General features: G+C 49.3%; 1 protein-coding gene across 11 annotated transcripts in view; it reads right to left on the bottom strand.

Moving 5' to 3' along the window:
* Window positions 1–6,207: 6,207 nt before the first annotated feature.
* The window catches only part of PFKFB4 (6-phosphofructo-2-kinase/fructose-2,6-biphosphatase 4), a 47,332-nt gene continuing 33,644 nt past the window's right edge, over window positions 6,208–19,895 (bottom strand). For 6 of the 11 annotated variants that reach the window (XM_047773609.1, XM_047773560.1, XM_047773570.1 and 3 more), the window contains 4 exons: window positions 12,906–13,010; window positions 11,530–11,659; window positions 11,363–11,425; window positions 6,208–10,179 (listed from right to left, as the gene is read on the bottom strand). In XM_047773609.1, coding sequence (XP_047629565.1) covers window positions 10,046–10,179; window positions 11,363–11,425; window positions 11,530–11,659; window positions 12,906–13,010 — 432 coding nt within the window. In that variant the 3' untranslated portion in view covers window positions 6,208–10,045. The remainder of the gene's footprint in view (window positions 10,180–11,362; window positions 11,426–11,529; window positions 11,660–12,905; window positions 13,011–19,895) is intronic. The other 5 variants (XM_047773618.1, XM_047773580.1, XM_047773541.1 and 2 more) reach the window with 2 other exon arrangements.

The raw sequence follows: 19,895 nt of genomic DNA on the forward strand, positions 1-19,895 counted from the left end.
AACCAACATCTCAGACTCAGTGGCTTATAAACGACAGACATTTGTTTCTCACCATTCTGTAGACTGGGAATTCCAAGATCAGGCTGTCAGCATATTCTGTGTTGGTTTAGAGACTGCTTTCTTGTTCTCAGATGACCTCTGTTTCCAGGAGGCAAGGGAGCTCACTGGGGCCTCTTTTTCCTTTTTTTTTTTTTTTTTTTTTTAGTACACCTGCAGCTTGCAACACAAGTTCCAGGGTCAGGGATTGAACTCAAGCCCCAGCAGTGACAACAATGCTGTATCCTAACCGGCTGAACAAACTGGGAATTCCTCACTGGAGCCTCTTTTATGAGTGCACCAATCTCATTCATGAGGACTCCACCTTCATGGTCTACTCACCTCCCCAAGGCACCGCCTCCAAATACCATCACTGTGGGATTAGCCTTTAAAGTTGGGAGGACACAAACATCAGTCTATGACAAGCATTCTTTTTCAGCCCATGTTTCTGAGCTTCTGTGCACCCTGCTTCCGCCACAGGTATACTCATTATATAGCAGAAAACATGAAGTGTCACACTAATTGAGCCACTGTGTACACCCTGAGTGCCACCAGGGTGGGGCTTCGTGTAACAAGAGGTAAGGCCTCAGGAGACAACCGGGATATCCTCAGGGTAGTCCTTGGCCAGTGTAAGAATAGGGAGGGAGGGCTTGGGTCCTCCATTGTCCCCCTCACCACCTGGCTGGGAAGGGTACAAACTCAGCACGTTCAGCACACAAATGGGGGCAGAGGTGTGACCGCTCCGTGTGACCTGTGACGGAGCACGATGAGGGGCCCTCCCTGACACAGCCCAGCCTCAACCCACCTTGCTGCCTCTGCCCCTTCCTATCCCTACTTTGCTCCTCAAAGCTTCTGGAGGCCAGACACACCTCCTACTCCCAACAGCCACAGCTCCTCCCACCCCTCGTTCAGAGCCATAATGCTGAGAAATTGGAAAGTTATCTTGAGGGCCCCAGGGAGTGACTGATTCCCTCTGCAGAAACTGAACTGGAGGTTGGGGCCAGTAGGGGCTGGGTGGGTGAGTGGAATCCCACCAGGTCCCAGGAGTCTTTCCCCACCTGGGGCTCGATCCTGCAGGCTTTGGACAGGGAATGTTACCTGCCATGCCAGTAAACAAAGAATGTTGCCTGCCATCCATTTCCAATCAAGCCACTGTTCTAATTAGCCACTGCAGCCACCTACCCACAGCGTGCCCTGAGGGGATGAATTCCTTGAATTTGTTCCCTGAATTGATGGAGGAAAAGCAGGAAATATACTATGCTTTGGATGCTGGCCCTAGATAAGATGCATATCTAAGGAAGAATTTCAAGGAACACTAGTCCTTGCATTTTCCCATACACAGAAAAGAGAGCTCTAGAATCATTTAACTTGAGACTTCTATTCTGTGAGATCAGTAATCTTTTTCTTTTTTTTTTTTCTTTTACTTTTAGCGCAGCACTTGTGGAATATGTAAGTTCCCAGGCTAGGGGTTGAATTGGAGCTGCAGCTGCTGGCCTATGTCACAGCCACAGCAATGCCAGATCTGAGCCACATCTACAAAATACACCACAGTTTGCAGCAATGCCAGATCTTTAACCCAATGAGTGAGGCCAGCATCCTCACAGACACTATGTCAGGTTCTTAACCTGCTGAGCCACAACAGGAACTCCTTTTTTTCCTTTTTGGCTGCACCCAAGGCATATAGAAGTTCTCTGGCCTGGGACTGAAACCAAACCCATGCCACAGCAGCCACCCAAGCTGCTGCAGTGACACAATGCTGGATATTAACCCATTGCGCCCCAAGGGAACTCTGTGATTAGTAAGCTTTTGATATTTGACTACTTGTTTTATTTTTCCAACGAAAAACTCCTATATATCCTGGCTCCTCCTGATGCCAGGAAGATGTTACCGGAATCCAGGTTCTTGTTCACGGACCTGAAGAATGAACTGTGAGAACACGCAAGCAGCAAGCAAGCAAAGTTTTTATTACAGGAAAAGCAAACAGCTCCCAGCACCGACACTGGGAGTGGTTAGAAGAGTCTCCCTTTCTATTGTTCTCTGGAGGGTTTTATTTCTTAAAGACAGGAGTAGCAATGTGGGGTCCAGATATCAGTTCTTTTTCCCATTGGCCTTGTCCAACAGGGACTTGCGAGTTAGGGGATGCGCCGTACATTTTATGGTCCTTTTTCTCTTCTTTTTCCTAGACTTAAGAGTCGCCACTCTTTACATTATTTTGCTAACAGTCAAGTGTATAGGTCAGGGGTTAATTCCTACCTTGACGTAAAACAAATGTACTCTTAATAGTTAATATCCCAATAAGAAAGGCCTGTTTGTCTTGATCAGTTTTTACAAATCTTAAACCATGGATATTAATCAGGGAATATATCAAAGCCCATGTTCCTACATTAACTACCTGAATTATTATTCTGCCTCACTCCCTTACCTCTTCAGAGCAGGTCCTCAGAGCTGAGAGGCTGTCTTCTGGGCTATAGTCCTCAGAATAAACGGATCCCCAAGTAAAATTTGACTCATAGAGTTTCCTGGTGGCTCAGTGGGTTAAGGATCTAACATTGTCATTGCTGTGGTGCAGGTTTGATCCCTGGCCCAGAACTTCTGCATGCTGCAAGTAAGGCCAAAAATTAAACAAACAAACAAAAATTAAACAAACAAAAATTAACTCAAGGAGTTCCCATCATGGTGCAGCGAAAACAAATCCAACTAGGAACCATGCGGTTTCGGGTTCAATCCCTGGCCTTGCTCAGTGGGTTGAGGATCCGGTGTTGCTGTGAGCTATGGTGCAGGTCACAGACGCAGCTCAAATCTGGCGTTGTTGTGGCTGTGGCAAAGGCTGGCAGCTGTCGCTTCGATTAGACCCCTAGCCTGGGAAACTCCATATGCCACAGGTGTGGCCCTAAAAAAGAAAAAAAAAAAATTTACTCACAACTTGTAGGTTCTGCATTTTTCTTCAGCTGACAGGCCTAAGGATGGAAAGAGCTCTCACTGATGCAGCCCCCGGGGGCTGCCACCTGAGCTCGCCTACAGCTCTGTAACAGCCCTTTTATGGAACTCTCCTCAAATATTCAGTGATAAGAATAACTATTTTTCCACTAGAACTTCTATGCTAGAACAGCCAAGCTGTTTATGGGAGCTCTGCACGGAGCCAGAGCAATATTCAATGATACCCAGAAAGCCTAGCACCCAAGAGGTGTGGGTGGCAGGGTGTGGATGTGGCCCATCAGCCCAGGACTAACTCTGAGCCAGGGTGAGAGTAAGCCAAGCAGCGCTCAGGGCCTGTGCCATTTCCTCCTGGGCCGCCTTCCTCCATCCAGTGCAGAAGGCAGAAATGGCAGACATCCACTTCCCAGTTTCCTTTGCCTGAGGCCCAGCCAATCAGATGTTCCCTCCCTGGAGTTCGCTCAGCAGGGCTGGTGACGAGCCGAAGGACAGCAGAGCCTCTGCTGTGGCAGGAGTCACAGCAGCCGAGCAGCAGCATGCAGTGTCTGCCAAAGCAGAACTATGAGTTGGGCATCGCCTCTCTTCCTTGTCCTCCAATGCTCTTGGTGATTCTGGGAGCTACAGAAGTTTCCATTCATGAATTCCATTTCTGATTAAGGTGGGCAGAGTCAGTTTCCTCCAACTGATAAAGTTGTCAGCAGGTGACCAAGAAATAGGGGTGCATCGGACTGGACATTTGCCTTGTTGGAGCTAAGGCAGTGGAAATCCAGCCAGGATGAAGGAAAAGCCTTTGGCAACCCTAGCAGATTGAGGAGACAGAGCTGGTACAGCCATCACTGGTGGTGTACACATCTTGCTTGACTTACAAAGGCATTACACTCCAATAAACCCAAATGGATAGCTTAAGTCAAAAATGCATTTAGTTTTGTTTGTTCATTTGTTTGTTTTTGTCTTTTTGCCTTTTCTAGGGCTGTACCCGTGGTATATGGATTCCCAGGCTAGGGGTTGAATCGGAGCTGTAGCCACCGGCCTACACCAGAGCCACAGCAATGTGGGATCCGAGCCGCGTCTGTGACCTACACCACAGCTCATGGCAATGCCGGATCATTAACCCACTGTGCAAGGCCAGGGAACCTGCAACCTCATGGTTCCTAGTCGGATTCATTATCCACTGCACCAAAACGGGAACTCCGAAAATGCATTTAGGAGTTCCCCTCATGGCTCAGCGTTTAATGAACCCATCTAGTATCCATGAGGATGGGGGTTCGATCCCTGGCCTCACTCAGTGGGTTAAGGATCTGGCATTGCCATGAGCTGTGGTATAGGTCGCAGATGCAGATCTTGAGTTGCTGTGGCTGTGATGTAGGCTGGCAGCTGCACCTCTGATTTGACCCCTAGCCTGGGGACCTCCATATGCAGTGGGTGCAGCTCTAAAAAAAAAAGATTTAAAAAAATGCATTTAGTGCATCCAGGGAATTGGTCGCCTTCTCAGTGAGGCCTTCTTACAGCCTTGTCTCACACTGTCCACTCTGTCCCTGCATCAATACATTACATCTTTACTCATCTCTTTACAGTGTCTCCCATCACTAGAACATAAGCCCTGTGCCCATGTGCTTAAGGCTATATTCCCATTGCTTAGTACACAGTAGGCACTTGATGTGTTAAATCAATGAATTAAGTGAAATGAAGATATATATGAAAGAATCAGAGGAATCAGATTGCCACAAACCTCCAGCCCATCTGCACCTCCCTTGCCCACTGAAGCCCAGTGTCCTGTCCTGAACTTTGCAAGGAGAGCCAACTCTTGTCATGCCTGGCTCTCCCAACTCTCTAAACAGGATATGGATTCCAGCATGTCTGGAGATCTTACTACGTAGTCAAACCCAGAGGGGATGGCTTATAGAGCAAAAGAACTGTAAGACTGGTATTTTATATTAGCCAGAATATAGACTATGTCAGGGAAAAGATTGAGGTCCTAGACCACAGAGATAAGAACATCAGCTTAGACAGGGCTGATTTTATCAATACTGTGCACTTACCAGGAACTCCAGATTCAACATTCTATGCTGGCTTAAGAAACTGAGGGTTGTTCTGCGTGTCTCTCTGGTTGGCTGAAATGAAAACTGGGTCTCATTTAAATGCAGCTGAGATACCAAAAGCTCCCTGGTACAAAGTGGAGGAAAGAATTCAAAGACTTAGGAAGATTCACACATTCATTCAAAATAAATGTTGGACTGACTGAATTTATCATGGACAACTCACCTTTTCCCTGGGTCCCTGGAGAGGACCCAGAGGATACTTCCTTCACTAAGGTCTTGGGAAGTGCATCACCAAGGGGTGCTTTGAAAACCTGCCATTTGAGGTTCCCTTGGCCTAGAAGGTTAAGGATCCAGCATTGTCACTGCTGTGGTTTGGGTCGCTGCTGTGCCACGGGTTCAGTCCCTGGCCCGGGGAACTTCTGCATGCTGCAGGTGCAGCTAAAAGAAAAATAGTGCTGGGGAGCCTCCAAGGAGGTCAGGTATCCACGCCAGGAACTCTGTGCCCGGAGACAGGGTGGGGCCCCCCAACCTTACCTACCACCAAGACAGTCGTAGCTGATATCTGAGCCTAGGGATGAAGACCAGGGGTTCCCTGTCATCCACTGTGACATAGCCACCCTCTGCCCTGACATACTGGGAGGGGCACACTGGGCACCCAGCCATGCTCGGCTTCATCAGGTCCACAAAGGAACACCTCTGCAGCCACCCAACAGCATAGCTCCAGGGCAGAAAGTATAGAAAGTCCAACAAAATTCTGAGACACAGGAAAGGGAAAATCCTGCCCCTTGTCACCATCTTCCTCACGCCAGAAGTAAGTGACAAAGAACACCAGAGAACCAGCCAGCATGCCCCTGGCCTTGTGCAGTGCTTCCATCCTCAACCCAGCTCACGGTTCCCCACCCTGAGGATGCCAATACAGGGACCCATGTTTCTGAGGACCCTACACCTGTCTCTGGCTCAGTGGTGAGGGCCCAGCACCCTAGGCTGGCCCAGAGAAAACTTGGGCCCTGCCTACATCCCAGGCCCAGGGCTCACCCCACAGCAAGACAGTTTCCACTCCACATGGGTAGGCGTAGGGGTAGGAGCTGGACCAAGGGTCCCAACACAGACCCCTAAGGATAGACCTCAGCAAGGGGGTCTGCAGAGCTGCCAGAAAGAACAGCCCACCATGGAGCTGGCCACAAGACACAACATTTGATTATTCGTTTTTAAAAACGTATTTATTGCAAAGAATGCTGTGTGTGATGTGTAGCTGCAATCCAACAACATCCATTCCAGAGAGAGCAGGAAAATCATCTGCAACAGGAGCACATCAGCCATCACGGCTACAACCTGGAAGCCAGCCAGGCGGGCTGCTGCCCCGCAGACATAGCTCCGGAGAGAGCCCTGCTGGGACCCCAGACCTCCCCCTGCCCCAGCCCAGTCCTTGTAACACATGTGGCTCAGGAGCTCCTGGCTGCCCTCTGGACACACAGAGAAAAGGCCTCGCTGATCTTGCCTCAGCCAGCCAGAGGTCCTGGAGAAGTGGTGACATCTTGGTGTACATGCCACTGACCAAAGGGACTTGCTATGGCTGATGAGTGAACATGTCCTGTTGACTTAAAGTCACCAAAACTCCAGCAGACATAGAAGCAAAGGCTGCAGTCCCCACATCCCAAAGCAGAGGCATGGTGCTCTGGCCCTGTCTTGAGGGGCTTGGGGCTCTGACAGGAGACAAATCCACAAGGAGGATCCTGCTATAGCTCTGTCGTGGACATCTCTTCTCTCGTGTTGGTCCACAGCTGCTGCTCACAAGAGGCCGAGAGACCACCAGCCTGGGCCAGGACATGGGATCTGGAAGCCTGGCTTCACCAAGAACCACCTGTAGGCAGCAGGGCACCCAACTACAAATCCACACATTTTCTCATCCAGCCTCACAGCCTGCTGGCCAGTAAGTTCTCCCAGCTACAAAATGGAGCTGGAACCCACTGCCCAGCCCACCTCTCTGGGCCTAGAAGAACTCAGGGTGTGACAGATGGCAGGCTTCCTGAGGTCGTTTCCACCAGGCTCCTGTGTACAAGAATCAAAAGCTGTGAGGTGGCTGTGAAAACCCTCCCCTGGCCATGGGCTGCCTCCGGTTCCAGCCTCTCACCTGCTCAGTCCCACCGGTAGAGGCCAATCCATGCCAGGCCAGGCTCTACAAGATCACAAGCTTTCCCAAACCCTTCACAGCAAATGCAGGTCATGTCACCAGTGCATACTCCTGTATGGGCACAGGCAGCTGTGGGTGAGGTAGCCTGGTGGCATGGCCGGGAAAGGGAGAGGGGAGAGCAGCCTATCCCTCGAGCACTTGGGAGTGTACACTGGGGGGATAACTCATACAACCGCCTGTCTTTGTTCTTTCTTGTTTGATTGGTTTTTGTTTTTTGCTTTGTTTTGTTTTTTGCTGCATTTGCAGCACACAGAAGTTCCTGAGCCAGGGATCAAACCTGCGCCACAACAGTGACTCAAGCCACTGCAGTGACAACGTGGGATCCTTAACCCACTGCACCACAAGAGAACACCCCAGCCACCCTGTCGTTATGTCTTTACATGTTGCACCATGAGAGTGTCGGGGAAGGGTGGCCTTGGCCACTGGCTCCCAGAAGTATTCCAGTGTAGGCATAATTGTGAATGAGTGACCTCAAGTGCTCTGCTCCCCACGTGTTTCTGTGCACCCCCAGATGCTGAAGGGAGCACACTGCTTTCCTGAGCGTCCACAGATGTGGTGCATGGAACGAGGGTCTGCCTGCGGAGGTGGCTGCCTTGGCAGAAGCTCTTCAGTTCCCGGCGGAGCAGGAGGGGGCAGGCTCTCTCACTCACAAAGGCAGCAGCAAATCCCAAGGGATCCCACGAAGACCTTGCCTCTGGATCAGGAAGTGATCATAGAGAGGGACGCAGAGCCCTTGGAGGTGTCCCCAGGTCTACCCAGGCAGCTCCGCCTCGGTGGGTGGAAAGATCACAGCAAGTGCTTTCAGTTCACATTTTTGGGTGTGACACTTCACAAAACCCACCCAGCCGGTGAGAGAGAAGGGTCATGTGCTGGGAGGACTCTCACACACCAGCGTGGGCAGTCGGGCGAGTGATTTTTAGCAGCAGGTTGGGCACCACGTACAACCCTGTCGCTGTCAACAAGGAAACAGGTGGGCTGGGGCGGGGGTTCTGGGCGCCACCAACCACGCATGGCTTTGAGGGGGTTCCTGTGCAATGACTGTCACACAGACGAAGGGCCTGGAATGACCTCGTCCGAAGAGCTCAACAACGGCCCAGGGGGTGCCGTGGACAAGACATAGTCACTGGTGAGCAGGGACAGTGACAAGGGCTTCCTCTGGAGGCCGAGAGATGTCAACATTCTGCACAAAAATAAACACACACGACACTCACCTAGAGCTAAGGACAGATACCACCATCTGCTTTGCTCGCTGCTGTGGCTGCGTCCTCACATCCACACCCTGAGGAGCCCCAGCCACAGGACTTAGATCTTGACCTTCCCCAAGAGCCAGGGGTCAAGAGCCTCTCCACACGTAGCAGGTGGACGAGCACCAGAACACGGGTGGGGGTGGAGGATGCCCTAAGTTCCCGTGTGTTCCTTGCAGGCAGATCAGACGTTACCCAGAAGAAGGCTGTCCCCACCTTCTGCTTCAGGTCCAGGTCACATGGGGAGGAACACCTGGGCTAGAGGACCGCTCCTCATCATGGAGACAGGACAGGGCATCAGCTCCCAGGAGTGCCCTCCTCCTGGCTCTATATTATTGGTGGACACATGTCAGATGTGGCCCCAGCAGCCTGTGGACGTCTCCTGGTCTGTCCCCTCAGAGGTGGGGCACAGGACCCTCTGCACCTCCTAAAGCCTCCCCCTTAGTGCAGATGGCACCCCCCAGTCCTGTCCACAACTGGCTAAGCTCAGGGCATCTCAGGCTTAAGGAACAGGGGCCTGAACCTTCCCTCTCAGCTCTATAAAACTGTCCTATTGACCCCCCCGATGCTGGTAGCCCATAGGAGCAGGTCACTGATGTCACCACCCTAAGCAATGTGACATGCCCAGATCTGCGGGGATAGAGACATGGCCCCATGGCCACACCCCTAGGTTCAGGGAACTGGCTCCTGCAATTGGAGAGACAGGTATGATTCTCACGGGGGTCAGACTTCCCAAAAGCCTTTTTTCCACCATGACCTGACCCCAAGATGGGCCAGGACCTGGGGATCCTGCTCACCTTAAAGGGAATCATTCGGGAACAAGTGGCCAGCAGAAGCTAGCTTCTTACAAGCACCCACCCCGAGGTGGGCAGGGTGCCTGCCAGCTACACCACGGCCATGCTGGCTGCTGATGCTTGTGGGGCCCACCAGCATCACGCTGTCAGTGCTGGAGGCTCGATGCCTTCCAGGCTTTCCTCAGCACAAAGGGCCTATTAGGATAGACCTTCCCTGTGACCTCTCTGTGCCAGACTGGGCCTGCATCGGACTCTCAGAGCAAATGGGGAAGAGGCTTACACAGTGACTGGTCCTGCTGAGGGGCAGCAGCCCTGGGATGTAGGGCACATCCACACACCTTAACTTGGGGCGGGGACCCAAGGCCCAGCATGTCCCACTGAGTGTGGCAGCAGGCACAACTGAGGCCCCAGGAGCTTTCATGGTGCAGTAAACGGTAATAGGGTCTGGGAGAGATGGTCCTGCTGCCCTTGGCCTCAGTGGGAAAGGTAACCAACCTGGCAGAAGGACCCCACATGAGCACAAAGTGATTCTGAGCACCACATCAACACTCCTATCTTAAGACACTGAGGGAACACAGGACGGAGAACTGCCCTTCTGCAGCAAGGTCTCTGTCTAGCGCCACGACCTGCCCAGCATCTGTGTGGCCTTTTCCCCAACAAGGCAAGACACTTTTACTTTTTAAAGGTGCTCGAGCTGGAAAAGGTGCTCATGAAGCTTGGGACTGTGGGACATGGATGCACCTGCCTCTCATAGGCCTCCAGCTTCTGTCTCAGCCACGGCCTCCTCCTGACAGAATTCAAGCTCATTCAGCCCGACCTGCCTGTGTCCGGACCGCCAGCACGTGCCCACCACCCCGGCAGTGACCCTGCTACTACCTGAGGCCTGTCGCGGTGCGTGTTCACAGCTGCCACGTTCAGGAATATGGACTCCACTTTACAACCTGCCAAAGGAAAGACGCAAATCCATTCCCCCCTCCTAAAAGGCAGCTGAGCAGGGGGCTAGAAGCTTCTCCCAGGGGGAAGCCTGGGGTGCTGTGGGACAGAGCAGGCCCCTCAGTTTCACCCGAGTCCTCCTCTTAGGTAGATCTGGGGGCCCTGGGAGGAAGGACGAGGCACCTTATCAGGCCCGAGCCTCCGTGCCACTGCCCAGCACAGGCTTCAGGGAGGAGCTTGGGCACCAGGCAGAGCCACACTGAAGATGAGTGGGCTATTTCAAAGGCTGAGGGTGGTCTGCAGAACAACAAGCCTAGCTCAGCAAGGGGCCATTACATGCAATCCTCAAGGCCCCCAAACTACCCACACCCAACCCTGTTGCACACGCAAGGCCCAACCACCATGGTGCCAGGCACTCAGTGCAAGGGGGGACAAGGGGACTAACACACGTGGGAATGACATCAGCTGCAGGTGAATTTTAAGTCACTGTCCCAAGAGCACAACCATGTGAGGGTGTCTTATCCAGTCTTGAAGGGGAGGAGCTGAGACCCAGGAGCTTAGGAAGCTGCCTGAGGTCTGCCCTGGCAGAGCCATTGGCAGAGGCTTTTTAAGGTCCATACTTTAAGGTCCAGGTCTCAGGAGTTCAGAGGCTTTGTGGGAGATTTCTGGAAAAACCAGTAGCAAAGCTCCTCATGTGAATGGGTGACGATTAGGAAGGATCACTGGGGAGGTTTCCTGTGGCCCCAGGAATTAAGACAAAAAAAAAGTTAAAGCCAACTGGGAGAGATAGTGGGGTGGAGGGAGGAGGAAGGAGCTTCTAATGGAATTTTCAGGGGTGGAATTTGCAGAACCTCCTGTAGAGCCAGAGTGTGGGAAGCAGGGAGTTCCCATTGTGGCTCAATGGTTAACAAATCCGACTAGGAACCATGAGGTTGCGGGTTCAATCCCTGGCCTCGCTCAGTGGGTTGAGGATCCGGCATTGCCATGAGCTGTGGTGTAGGCTGCAGATGCGGCTTGGATCCCGAGTTGCTGTGGCTCTGGTGTAGGCAGGTGGCTACAGCTCCGATTCGACCCCTAGCCTGGGAATCTCCATATGCTGCGGGAAGCGGTCCTAGAAAAGGCAAAAAGACGAAAAAACAAACAAAACCAGAGTGTGGGAAGCAGGACAGCGCTCTTAGGGAGCTTCCTTACCATAAGCCACAGGGGTCAGCTTCAGGACTGTGTGCAGTGGACACTTGAGGTAGGGCAGCTGCTCTGTGGACACAGACAGGTAGGGCTGGTACCGGGGATACCAGAGTGACAGTTCTCCCCGCAAAACTCACACACACACTCCACCTCCCCAGGGGCAGTATGTGCACCTGCCGCCTTGTCAAGGAAGTAGGCCAGGAGGCAGCGCATCACCGCCTGGTGGCAGATGACCAGAACATTCTCCTGACGCTCCAGCTCCATGATGACAGGCTCCAGTCGCTGGACCAGGTCCTCGTAGGACTGCAAAGGCAAGTGGGAGGCAGCCCTCAGTGCAGCTCGCGGGGCAGGGCTGGAGACGTCCTGGGAAGTGGGCTACCTTGTCACTCCCAGAACCCCTCACACTCCGGGAGGCTGGTGAGGATGGGAAAGGGCTCAACTCCCCCATCCCAAGGCCGGGTCCGGGAAGGACTGAGAGGGCAGGGCTGCATCAAAGGGGCCACCTCCATGCCCACCCACAGGGCCCTTCGCTGAACCCTCAGCTGCTGGAATTCACATGCTGGCCACTGATGACTGGAGAAAAAGACACTGCCCCCCTCCAGCCCACAGCAGAGAGTGCACAGAGCACGCCCTGGGGTTGGGGTAGGGGAAGCAAACCCCCTAAAAGTTGCCAGTGTACAACCTGTCAGAATGCCTAAGGTCCCCCAAGGGACCCTCACAGATCTACCTGCCCTGTACCTCCCCCAGATGCCATGAGTGAGGCTTCAGACCAACCCTGATGCCTGGCAAGCTTAGAGATTTTCACCAGGAGACCTAGCACACAAGGAGCAGTCCTTAGTAACTCTAAATTGCTTCTTCTGGGAATTAATTTCTGTACCAACATCCCCCCTGTATTCTCAAGTTCAAGCAGCCAGGCTACTTTCTTTTTACCGTTATCTGGATTGGCTCTAAACCTGGGCTCAGCCTCACAGTATGTATGATGTGGGGCATAATTAATGCCACCCAGAGCTGTACTATTCCCGAGGACAGCACGGGTGCCTGTGAGCCTGGCGTTTGGATGGGGGGGGGGCTTCTACATGTTCACATGTATGTGTGTACACACACCTGTGTGCTGTGGGAGGTAATGTTATTGGCCATTGCCCCAGGTCACCTCCTAGAAGTGGGAGACACAGGAGTCAAAGGTGACGCCATTTCTGCTCTAGTGCCTGAGCTGAGACAGGAGCCAGTCTGAGGGGAAGTGATGATGCAGGTGACTTGTGGTGGGCACCGACTTATCCAGGAAAGGTGAATCCCTAGGTCTGGATTCAGGGCTGGGGGGTGGTGTCTGGAGCCACAGGGAGGACAGGGTCACTTTGTGACACACCCAGAAAAGGTGTAAAGATAGGGAGTGATAGGGAATAGGGCTCCAACAGGTCTCAGGGTTGGGAGTCCTGGGCAGCACTGCCCATCCATCACCCAAGGAAGGGACTGCACCCCAGGCCCTCAGTCACAGGCGGTCCTCCCAGACAGGCAGCAAGGGGCTGGGACTGAGCCTCCAAGTCCCACCTACCTCCCCCTTGGGGTACCGGTACCGGTACTTGTCCTGGTCTCGCAAGGCAAACTCCAGCGGATAATGATCCTGAATTTCCTCATAGGTCATTTCCTCACAGACACCCTAGGGAGATACTGAAGTCATTATACAGCCCATGCCAGACCCGGGAATAGGCCCTGAGTCGGGGAAGGGCATTCCTGGGCCATGGGAGTCCACCGAGCCTGGGGCTTAGAACCCAGCTGGGAATAGCAGGCCCCCTGGAGACACTAAGCAGGGTGTTAAAGCTATCATGACAATCCTTTCCACACACCCATGAGCCATCCATCCAGTATATGCCATGAAAGTAAACACAGGAGCTCCAGCCATGGGCAGTGGGTCAAGAATCTGACTGCAGTGGCTTGGGTTGCTGCGGAGGCAAAGGTTTGATCCCTAGCTCAGCACAGTGGGTTAAGGATCCAGTGTTGCCACAGCTATGGCTGGGATTCAACACCTGGCCTGGGAACTTCCATATGCTATGGGCGTGGCCATAAAAAAGAAAGAAAAGGAAAGGAAAGAAAAGGGGGAAAAACCCACAGAAATGTTAACTGTCTTTTCTAATGCCTTTTGTTTTCTATGCTGTGGAAATACTACTTCTGAATTACTGTACAAGCTGTAAAGCAAGTTTCACTCATCATTCAGGATACACTCATGGCATAGAGTACCTTACACAAATGCCATTTTAAAACAAAATAAAACAGCCCAGGAAACTGTGTGGACTGACCCATGTCAGTCCTCTGATGCTCCATTCAAGGACCAGCACATAGAACCTGCCCGAGAGGAAGCAGTAAAATGCCTATAATAATGCCTAGTTTCTATATTTGTCCTATTTTTTTTCCCCTAGACAATGCCTTGGGGGCAAAGTTGTCTATTAAAAAGGAAAAACAGGAGTTCCCGTTGTGGCTCAGTGGTTAAGGAACCTCACTGATATCCATGAGGATGGAGGTTTGATCCCTGGCCCTGTTCAGTGGGTTACAGATCTGGTGTTGCTGTGAGCTGTGGTATAGTTCATGAGCTGCAGCTCTGATTCAACCCCTAGCCTGGGAGCTTCTATATCTTGAAATCCTAACCCTTGGGAACTTATTTAGAAATGGTCTCTGCAGGTATAATGAAGTAGATGAAGTCCAATGACTGGTGTCCTTTAAGAGGGCCATGTAAAGACACAAAGAGACCCACACAGGGAAGAAGTCCATGTGATGATAGAGACAGGGACTAAAGTGATGCACCTGTAAGCCAAGGAATGCCAACGGTTGCTGGGAGTCACCAGAAACCTTTGAACAGTGATTAACTTAAGTGATTAGGTTGATAAATACCATTGACAGCCAAATGGATTAAGAAGATGTGGTACATATATACAACGGAATACTACTCAGCTATAAAAAAAGAACAAAATAATGCCATTTGTAGCAACATGGATGCAACTAACAATTTCATACTAAGTGAAATCAGAAAAGAGAAAGACAAATACCATGATACCACTTATATGTGGAGTCTAAAATATAGCACAGATGAACCAATCTATGAATCAGAGATAGATTCACAGATATAAAGAACTGACTTGTGGTTGCTGAGGGGGAAGAGGAAGGAGTGGGATGGACTGGCAGTCTGGGGTTAGTAGGTGTAAACTATTAGAATGGATAAGCAATAAGGTCTTACTTTATAGCATGGGGAACTGTATCCAGTCTCTTGATGGAAGGTAATATAAGAAAGAGAATGTATACGTATTTTATGACTGGGTCACTTTGCTACAGAGCAGAAATTGGAACATTGCAAATAGACTATATTCTAATTAAAAAAAATTTTAGGAGTTCCCAATGTGGTGCAGCGGAAACGAATCCGACTAGGAACCATGAGGTTGCAGGTTCAATCTCTGGCCTCGCTCAGTGGGTTGAGGATCCGGCATTGCCATGAGCTGTGGTGTAGGTTGCAGATGTGACTTGGATCTGGCATTGTTGTGGCTCTGGTGTAGGCGGGCAGTTGTAGCTCAGATTAGATCCCTAGCCTGGGAACCTTCATGTGCCGTGGGTGCAGCCCTAAAAATACAAAAATACAAAAAAAAAAATTTTTTTTTAAGTGATTATTAGGTTGTTGGCTTAGAAGGAAGTGAAGGACAGTAAAGAAAGCCTCTATCATTTTAGAGAACACATAGAGCATGGTGAACAGAATGTTGCTAGAAATATGAACTTTTAAGGTGCTTCTGGTAAGGCCTCAGAAGGACAAGAAGCACATGTTATAGGACACTAGAGGAAAGGCAGTCATTGTCATAAAGTAGCAGAAAACTTGGCTGAATTGTGTTCTAGTTTGGGAGGCTATAATAAAAAGACAGAGCTTGACAAGTGCTGAGGAGGATATGAAGAAAGCAGAGCCCTCATGTACTGTTGGAGGGAATGTAAAATTGGTGCAGCCACTTTGGAAGACAAACAGCCTGGCAGTGTCTCAAGGTTAAACACAGTTAACATATGACCCAGAAATTCCATTCCTGAGTATCTACCCAAGAGAAATGAAAAACATGTCTGCACAAAAACTGGTCCATGACTTTTTTTTTTTTTTTTTTTTGGCTCTTCAGGGCTGAACCTGCAGCATATGGAGGTTCCCAGGCTAGGGGTCTAATCGGAGCCACAGCTGCCATCCTATGCCTGAGCCACAGCAACACAGGATCCAAGATGCATCTGTGACCTACACCACAGCTCACGGCAACACCAGATCCTCAACCTACTAATCAAGGCCAGGGATCAAATCCACAACCTCGTGGTTCCTAGTCAGATTCGTTTTCCGCTGTGCCACAACGGGAACTCCCTGTGAATATTTATAGCAATATCATTCCTAAAGCCAAAAAATGGAAACTACCCAAATGCTTAACAACTGATGAATGGATAAATAACATGTGGTATATCTGTACAACAGAACATTATTCAGCAATACAGAAGAAAAAAGTATTGGAACATCCAACCACAGGAGGGATGAAATGTCCAGAATAGGTCAATCTACAGAGAGAAAATAGGGCTTGGGGAAGGGATTGGAAGGAAATGGGGGGATAGTTACAGGGTTGCTTTTGCAAACAAGAAAATGTTCTAAAACTGATTGTGGTGATGGTTGCATAACTCTGTGTATATACTAGAAACAACTGAATTGTATACTTTGAATAGATGAACTGTATTGTATGTGAATTATATCTCAATAAAGCTATTTTTTTTTTGTCTTTTGTCTTTATAGGGCCGCACCTGCGGCATATGGAGGTTCCCAGGCTAGGGGTCCAATCAGAGCTGTAGTCGCTGGCCTACACCACAGCCACAGTAATGCAGGATCTGAGCTGTGTCTGTGACCTATACCACAGCTCACAGCAACACCAGAGCCTTAACCTGCTGAGTGAGGCCAGGGACTGAACCCCCTCACCCTGATGGTTGTTAGTCGGGTTCGTTAACTGCTGAGCCATAACAGGGACTCCAGATAAAGCTATTATTTTATTTTATTTTTTTGTCTTTTGTTGTTGTTGTTGTTGTTGCTATTTCTTGGGCCGCTCCCGTGGCACTTGGAGGTTCCCAGGCTAGGGGTTGAATCGGAGCTGTAGCCACCAGCCTACGCCAGAGCCACAGCAACGCGGGATCCGAGCCGCGTCTGCAAACTACACCACAGCTCACGGCAACACTGGATCGTTAACCCACTGAGCAAGGGCAGGGACCGAACCCACAACCTCATGGTTCCTAGTTGGATTCGTTAACCACTGCGCCACAACGGGAACTCCAAGCTATTATTTTTGAAAAAGGAAAAATGAGTCAGTAAACTGTGGATTGGGCTAAGAAAAAAAATCTCGATGTTGAAACTGAAGACTAGCCCAAGGCTGTTTACCAGAACAGAGGAAAAGAACAAAGATAAACATGAAAGATGACTAATAGATCATAGATATTACAACAGTTCTTAAATTAAAGATAAATAAGGGAATCCAGAGCATCTAGAAAAACAATCAGATTAACTTCAAAGGAAAAAAAAATCAGGGCTGCCGAAGGTTTCTCTGCAAAACCAAATGCTAGAGGTATAGCCATGTCCCTGAATGGTAGACACCAGGCGCCTAACCTGCTGCTATTTGTGTGAGAATAAATTCAGGGCTGGAACCCTCGTAACTCCCACCAGCCACAATGATGAAAGCCCACAAAATGGGTTAAATGAGCTATAAAACGGGCCACAAAAATTGTTTACTCTTTTTTTTTTTTTGTCTCCTTAGGGCCACACCAGTGGCATACGGAGGTTCCCAAGCTAGAGGCCACCAGCCTACACCACAGCCACAGCAAGATGGGATCTGAGGCAAGTCTGCGACCTACACCACAGCTCTGGGCGACGCCGGATCCTCAACCCACTGAGCAAGGCCGGGGATTAAACCTGTGTCCTCATGGTTCCTAGTCAGATTCGTTTCTGCTGAGCCATGCGGGAACACCCAAAAATTGCTTACTCTTTTTTTTTTTTTTTGTCTTTTTGCCTTTTCTAGGGCCGCGCCCATGGCATATGGAGGTTCCCAGACTAGGGGTCTAATCGGAGCTGTAGCCACCTGCCTACACCAGGGCCGCAGCAACTCGGGATCCGAGACCCACACCACAGCTCACGGCAACACCGGATCCTTAACCCACTGAGCAAGGCCAGGGACCGAACCCGCAACCTCATGGTTCCTAGTCAGATTCGTTAACCACTGCGCCACGACAGAAACTCCAGAAATTGCTTACTCTCTTGAATGAGAGTTTCAGTTCTCTTTGAAGAGCCAGAACAGATGAAACAAATGGAAATAACACACCCTCATCATTTGCAACAGAGCCAAGAATTATTACGAATTTTGATAAGCATATTTTAGTTACCCCTTTGTTTATGAGCATTCTGTTTAAGAATGTCTTTTCGGAGGTTCCCATTGTGGCTCAGCAGGAACAAGCCTGACTAGCATCCATGAGGATGAGGGTTCAATTCCTGGCCTCGGTCAGTGGGTTGGAAGATCCAGCATTGCCATGAACTGCAGTGCAGGTCACAGACGAGGCCTGTATCCTGCATTGCTGTGGCTCTGGCTATAGCTCCGATTCAACCCCTAGCCTGGGAACTTCCAAGCGCTGCAGGTGCAGCCCTAAAAAGCAAAAAAAAAAAAAAAAAAAAAAAAAAAAAAGAATGTCTTTGAAAAGCTTTAAAGTAATGACTACTGGAATAAAAATATCGCCTGCCTTCCGAATCACAGAAAAGATGATGTTTATACAGAAAAAAAATAGGATGGAGAGAAAACTGCAAGTTATTAAAAAAAACAAAAACACAAAGGCAGGAATTTTAATAATAAAGGTAAATGGGTTTAGTTTCTTAAATGAAAAAAGAAAACTCTCAGGCCAAAAAATAAACCAAAGATATGCTCCTTTTATTTAAAGAAATGACATAAAAAGGTTAAAAATAAAAGTAAGAATAAACAAAAAACACAGACAAAAAAGCAAGGATGGCAAACTAGAACCAAAATAGGATAATGCCTCACACCCATTAGAATGGCTACTGTCAAAAAGAACAGAAAAATAACAAATGTTAGCAAGGATGTGGAAAAACTGGAACACTTGTGCACTTTTGGTAGAAATGTATAATAGTGCAGCTGCTGTGGAAAAGTGTAACAGTTCCTCAAAAAAATAAAAACAGGGGAGTTTCTGATGCGGTGCCATGAGTTAAGAACCTGACTGTAGCTGCTCAGGTCACTGTGGAGGAGCAGGTTCAATCCCCAGCACAGTGAGTTAAAGGAACTAATGTTGCCACACTGTGGCTCAGATTTAATCCCTGGCCTGGGAACTTCCACATGCCACAGCTGCAGTCAAACAAACAAACCAAAAAACAAAAAGAATTACCATATTATCCAGCGATGCCACTTCTAGGTAGGCACCAAAAAGAAATGAAAGCAGTGTCTCAAACAGGTATTTGTACACCCATGTTTACTGTAGCCCTGTTCATAAGAGCTAAAAGGTAAAAGCAACCCAAATGGCCATAGATCAATGGATAGATAAGAAAAATGTGGTGTATGCATACAGTGGAACCACTATCAGGCTTAAAGGTGATTGTGACACATGGTACAAATAGATGAAACTTGAGGACATTATGCTAAATGAAATAAGCCAGTTTGGGAAGGAAATGCTATAAAACTGGGATGTGATGATCGCTGTGCGACTATAAATGTAATGGAATTCATTGAGTAATCAAAAAAAAAAAAGAGAAATAAGCCAGTAACAAAAAGACAAATACTCTATGATTCCACTTATATGATGTACATAGAGACAGAAAAATCATACAGATGGAATCAAAGAGACAGAAAGTAGAATGGTTGTCAGGGCCTGGGTAGGAAGGAGAAACGGGATTATTGCTTAATGGGTACAGAGTTTCCATTTTACAAGATGATGTAAGTTCTGAAGATGGGAGTTCCCGTCATGGCTCAGCGGTTAACAAATCTGACTGGCATCCATGAGGACACAGGTTTGATCCCTGGCCTCCCTCAGTGGGTTAAGGATCCAGCGTTACCATGAGCTGTGGTGGAGGTCACAGACATGACTTGGATCCTGCATTGCTGTGGCTGTGGCCTAGGCTGGAGGCTTGAACTCTGATTCGACCCCTAGCCTGGGAACCTCCATATGCAGTGTGTGCGGCCCTAAAAAGAGAGAAAGACAAAAAAAAAAAAAAAGTTCTGAAGATGGATGGTGGTGATGATTGTACATTATGATTGTATTTAATACAACTGAACTATGCACTTAAATATGGTGGTTAAGATGATACATTTTGTTATGTGTATTTTACAAAAAATACTGGAACTTCCATATGCTGCCACTGTGGCAAAAAAAAAAAAAGTAAAAAAAACAATGGAATCCAGAAGACAGTGGAACAGCATTTTTTTTTTTTTTGGCCACACCCATGGCATGTGGAAGCTCCAGGGCCGGTGATCCAACCGGTCACAGCAGCAACCTAAGCTGCTGTAGTGACAACGCA

The sequence above is a fragment of the Phacochoerus africanus genome, chromosome 1 (genome assembly GCF_016906955.1).
Source record: "Phacochoerus africanus isolate WHEZ1 chromosome 1, ROS_Pafr_v1, whole genome shotgun sequence".
Taxonomy (NCBI): domain Eukaryota; kingdom Metazoa; phylum Chordata; class Mammalia; order Artiodactyla; family Suidae; genus Phacochoerus; species Phacochoerus africanus.